Here is a 6,000-nt window from a genome sequence, read left to right as displayed (position 1 = left end):
TCTGAAAATAAGAGAAAAAGAGTAGTATGATCGGTGTCCAAATTCTGGAAATTGGAATTTTATTTTCTGAACAAGTAAAATTATGCTTGAAAATTAGTTTTATACCAATGTAACAAGAATTATAAAAGAACACATTAACACATTCGAATAGCAGCAACAATAGATATTCTGTTAAAATTAGAAACGGAAATTGACAATGAATGATATTTGATCAATTAATATGAAATTGGAAAATGCAAATTAAAGTGACATTTTTATTTACAACCAAGCAAAATATAGGATAGAAAAATCAAAGTTCAAAAAAAGTTCGATCAAAACGTGATTGGATCTTATTCGATGACCAGTGATCAATTTACACTAAAAGGTGATTTTTTTTTTTATCTTGAAAAAATTGTGTTAACTGTGTAATAACAATTATTTAAAAAAAAGATCAAACTGTTCAATTCTATACAAATGTCTGTATACTAATTAAATGCAGGTACAGGTACATTGATGTACAGGTACATGTACATGTACAGGTACATGTACATGTACAGGTACATTGATGTACAAGTACAATGTAGGTTGATGTGTATATTTACAGTAAATTTTAGTAAATGGAAAATATACAGGTACATGTAGATGAATTATGTGTACCTTGATCAAGAAAGCTCAAAATGATAATTTTCGAGAGTGACCCTAAAAATAATGACATACAGTAAAAGTAAAAATAATGACATACAGTATAAGTAATTTTTTATATACAGAATCTTGATGCAATCTAATGACTTTTATAGATTGTAACAGTAAATACAAGTAATATCACCCAGTATAATGTCTCAATTCTGTTTTTTTTTGTGATGCAATGTATTGAATATCCGGAAAAAGACCAAAATACACACATACATGTACAAGCTTCAAGAAAATATGCTTCTTTTAGTATTTAATTTAGATTATTGCATTTATCTAATAAAATATAAACGTAAGAATTACATGTATGTTTTATGCAAATATTAAAATAGGATGTCAGAATTCTTTAACTAAATATTGAATCTAGAGTAACATGAAATTTGAATTATTTTGGGGGGGTTGTAGTTCATAATTTATTTGAAATGTAAGATTTATTGAATAAGCTTAGAAAGAGTAAGCCCCAAAACCTTATTTATGAAAATTAATGGTAGACCTATGTGAGGACAGGCCTTTACCTCTGTAATCTACATGTATTTGTATACATGTAAGTATATACTGAAACTTTATGTCCCTAGAAAAATTATATGAATCTATAATTAAATAATCGCTTACACAAATAATCACGATGTATCCGATAAATTAAATCGGAGAGACGAGTGAATAAACCACAAAACATATTGAAAAAACATATATGGAAATAAAAACTGTAACAAAGTTTCTATAGGCTGTCGGTATATTTCAGTACTTGCTTAATATTGATAAAGTTTCAAATATTTCTATATTACTTTGGAATACATGTATCTATTCAATAATAACGTTGACTGTGTTGAACTCTTGAACTCAGAGGCTGCATACATATTTATTATAATAAACGATATTTATCAGTAACCAATCAGTTGAAACTATAGAAAAATTGTCGTATATAAAATGGAGGTTTATATCTCGTAACATATGGTGCGTTATTGATCACATGGTCTTTAAACACTTGATGAAAACAATATTATTCACCAGAAACAAGGACAAAATATCTCACAGCAATAATAATTTTCTATTTTATATGATTCAGTTAGGTTTTAAAGAGACATTAGCTTTTTAGAGATCATTAATGATGTACAGATTTTCTATTTAAAACAATTGTTCCATGGGGGATATTCGAGTTGGATTGTGTTCAAATTTTGAGATAGATCTGAATAATTCCATAGCTACATGTATGTGTAGTGGCTTTCAAAGAGTTTAGAAGACAAGGGTTGTTGTTTTCGTTTTCGATAATTATGCGAGTCAAGGATCATTTTGAATATAAGGTAAAATTAGCATTTATTTCCATATTCAAAGGGGTAATATCGCTTTAAGGTTTTACACTTGAGATATGTGTATGTGTAAATTTTATATGCAAATGCTCAATATTTATTACATGCATGTACATTAAATTTGGATGAAAATATATATTCAGCTCAGTTAATTCAACATGAACAATTGAAATGTAATTAGTCCCTAAATTGAAATTGTGATCCGAGGTAAATTTTTATTTGTTTATTTTGTTTAATTTATGGGACATGTTTCAAAGTTATTAAGTTTTTGAAACCTCTGATCTGAGGTAATTTTATTGATTTAGGTGAAATATTTTTTTAAATCTCATCTGAGATAATTTCATTAATTTAGGAGAAATATTAATAATTGTTTTGATTCTCTCATCAGTGCCTTTTGGGTAAATTTCTTATTTCTTAATTTTATCAATTTAAGCTTATTTTGAAATTAAGTTAATTCTTGAAATCTAGCATTTGAGGTAAGTTTTATGTTTTTACAAAAACAAAAAATATATATGTATGTACTTGGTTATCAGTACACAATAATACAACATACAATTCTATGGAATACTATCACTGTGTATTACTTCATGACTTCTACATGTACATCATTTGCTTGATAAAGAATACAGAAAACCAGTGGTCGCTCAGTAATATGCAGAGTAATTGTATTCCATAGAACTGTGTAGTTCCAGTTCAATAACTAAAATCAGTTAGAACTATGTATGCTATTAGTTATGAGTAAGAGAAATTACTATTTTAGTATATAGATGCAGGAGTGTTTTACAAGCCAAATTATATGACAGTGTGGGATTCTACTATTATTTCTACTCCAATATTCAGTTTCTATGATTATAAATTACTAGAAAATTGTATGTTAATGAGATATATAATTTGTTTTTTTAGAAATCAATTCAACGTTTGGTATATTCATCGGTGTGGCATTCCATCCATAAACAGGTACATGTAACATACATTAGAAGCCATTATTTTGATCACAGAAGACAATTTTGTGAATTTAGAAGATTGTAGGTTTGCCCTTAAAGGTACTGACACTTAAAGGAATATAATTTTTGTGGACTGTTTCAGGAATCCTGTTTTATTTTTTGATATTGGGATAAAAAAAGCGCATTATTTTTATTTTAATATTAGAAAGTAAGATAACTGCTTGATTTAAGTGTTGAAAGGGACATAATTCATCAAGCCTACAAAATTACAATAATAAAGGTATTCAATGAAAGTATGTATCAATAAAGAGATAATTCATCTTCATGTAAAAAAACCTTTGCGAATTTATTAATTAAACTGCTTTTAATTATCTGTGATTAATGCGGTCAAAAAGGGGATAAGTGTGCTTGATGTGATAACCAAGGGAAATAACTGTGTATTTCCCACACAATGAAGAAACAGAACGTGAGAACTTTATCTCTAATCGTTTGTACGTTTACATATCTACTAGTTGGAGCGGCTGTTTTTGACGCCCTGGAGTCAGAATTCGAAGTGGAGAATCGACAAAGACTACTTAGCGAGGAGCACGCTTTACGCGAAAAGTACAACATGACAGATGCAGACTTTTTCCGTCTTCGATGGAATATTATTCATACTGTGCCATATAAGGCAGGTACGCAGTGGAAATTTGCTGGAGCGTTTTATTTTGCGCTAACTGTGATCACAACAATCGGTAAGTACGATTTAGTTATCTAATTCAGAAAGTGCACTGGGTAGAAAGTGGTGACAAATATTAAACAACTATACAGGTTGTCCCACTTTCTAACTTTATGTTAAAATTGAACAGATTTATATTTTTTATTGCAGCAATAATAACGACTTTTATGATATTTTAAAAACATGATTTATTATACATGTATTACATACATGTATTTTTGTACTTTTTGTGTTACTAATATTTTTATTTCCAGCTACATATACATTGTACATGTCAGTGCTGGATTAAGGGTCTGCTGGCCCTAAGGCACATTTTGATAGGTGGCCTGAAAAATACAGATATGTTGGGCTCATTGACAAAAGGAATTAAGTTAAATTTAGCAACAGAAAATTTATTACAAACAAATTCAGAACATTGACAGTACTGTATTTACTATAAGTAGCACCTGATAATTATCAAAAAAGTTTTACTTTATTATTTTGTGGCCTGGATTTTTGGCTGGCCCTAAGGCATGTGCCTTGTTTGCCTTATGGTTAATCCAGCACTGGTACATGTATAAGCTTATTTGAAGAAAACAGGGGACATCTGTCCGGCCTTAAGTCTGTCACACTATTTGGCACACAATAACTATAACTTTTGGTGCTTCTAAGTGAGGTAAAATGTTGAAACGTGGGGTAGATGTTCATTAGGTGAATGTTGTGAGTTAAATAAATTTTAGTCAACATTTACTCCACATGATCTCTGCATTTCTGAATATGCCCATTAAAGAAATGTTGATTACATGTACATTTACCTATTTAGACATGTGTTCCACTTGGTGTTGCTATTTAAAATATTTTGTTGTTGGACATTTTTATCGAAAATAAAGGGGCATGACTTTTATCGTTATTTAAGCAAACAGGTTCGGACCACAATTAAAAATCATGTGTCATCAAAATGGGTGCACCTTGCTAATTTTCATATTTAATTCCTGTATGGTATTCAAATTTATGTCAGTAATATTCCTACATAATTGTGTCTTTTCTTAAAAAGGATAGAATGAAAGCGTGCTGACTCGCATCTGCTTCAAATTTATGCCAATAATATTCCTCCAAAATTAATGTCTTCGTTTATATGGCAGCAAATGAAAGCAAAGCATCCAAAATAAGAATAGTTTGTGATGTCGAAACATCGTTTTCTTCTTTATAAAATGGTATTTTAAAACTACATTGGCAGTTTAATCACTCGTAAAAAGGCATAGCCAACTTCTGCGTATTATCATGTCTGTTATTGGCCTACTTGGCTGTTTACACATACATGGCGCCAAAATCAACACTTTTACTAAGTTTGTAGTAAGCACTGCCTTAAATGGTAAACAATGCTTTCCGTGCATATGCAAGATCGCAGGAAAGCGCCACTGTAGATGGGAATTTCTACATGAAAGTGTTTTCACCAATAAACCTCATTACCAACTGAAGTGTAAATACCTATAAACCTCATGACTAACTGAAGTATAATACACCTATAAACCTCATGACTAACTGAAGTGTACATGTATACATGCTACTTTAATGTTTCTGTGATCTTAGCTTGGTTGTAATAACCTCTTGTAGCTAGTGTATAGCAGAAATGGTTTCAGGAGTCGCCATACACTTTACATTTACTGTGTTACACCAGCACTAACAACAGCTTGATAGATAAAATATCTCATAAACTTTACATTAACTTCATGACCAACTGAAGTGTACATGTATATACACCTACGTGTATAAGCCTCAGAAATTTACCATTAACTTCCTGACCAACTGAAGTTTAAAAAAAAATGATACTTTAATTTTTAATATTTCTGTGACCTTAGCTTGGTTGTAATAACCTCTTGTAGCTAGTGTATAGCAGAACAAGTTTCAGGAGTCACCATACACTTTACATTTACTGTGTTACACCAGCACTAACATCTACATGTATAAAACAGCTTGATAGATAAAATATCTCATAAACTTTACATTAAAAAAATACGACAAGAAAACTTTATAGTTTTAATCTCTGGTGTATATGGTTTTATGGTTTATTTAATATCAAAGAGATCAACCAGTGTTAAATTTAGTACAAAACTTACTTCCGTGTTCAATTGTTAGGCCAGTGCAACCATTTTTTGATTTGAATTGAGTTGACTCTACAGTTTCACCAATAGATGTTTAATTTAGATTGTACATGTTTGCATCTTATTCTAGAAAGAAAGTTTTTTAATCATGTAGAAAGGTCAGAGACATGTCACTGGAAAGTAAAATGGTTTGGCTTTCGATCATTGTTTTATAGTACATAAGGTTTCCTTGGAACAGAAATATGTGTGAAATATCAAAACGATAAAGGGAAAGAGTCAGA

The 6,000-nt window shown here is 30.1% G+C and overlaps 1 protein-coding gene across 1 annotated transcript in view; it reads left to right on the top strand.

Annotated features, from left to right (window-relative positions):
* Window positions 1-2,895: 2,895 nt before the first annotated feature.
* LOC126822768 (two pore potassium channel protein sup-9) overlaps window positions 2,896-6,000 on the top strand; it is a 75,950-nt gene continuing 72,845 nt past the window's right edge. The window contains exon 1 of the mRNA XM_056103539.1: window positions 2,896-3,654. Within this exon, the coding sequence (XP_055959514.1) occupies window positions 3,372-3,654 (283 nt within the window). The 5' untranslated portion in view covers window positions 2,896-3,371. The remainder of the gene's footprint in view (window positions 3,655-6,000) is intronic.

The sequence above is a fragment of the Patella vulgata genome, chromosome 1 (genome assembly GCF_932274485.2).
Source record: "Patella vulgata chromosome 1, xgPatVulg1.2, whole genome shotgun sequence".
Lineage (NCBI taxonomy): Eukaryota > Metazoa > Mollusca > Gastropoda > Patellidae > Patella > Patella vulgata.
This window is presented reverse-complemented; position numbering and strand designations above follow the sequence as displayed.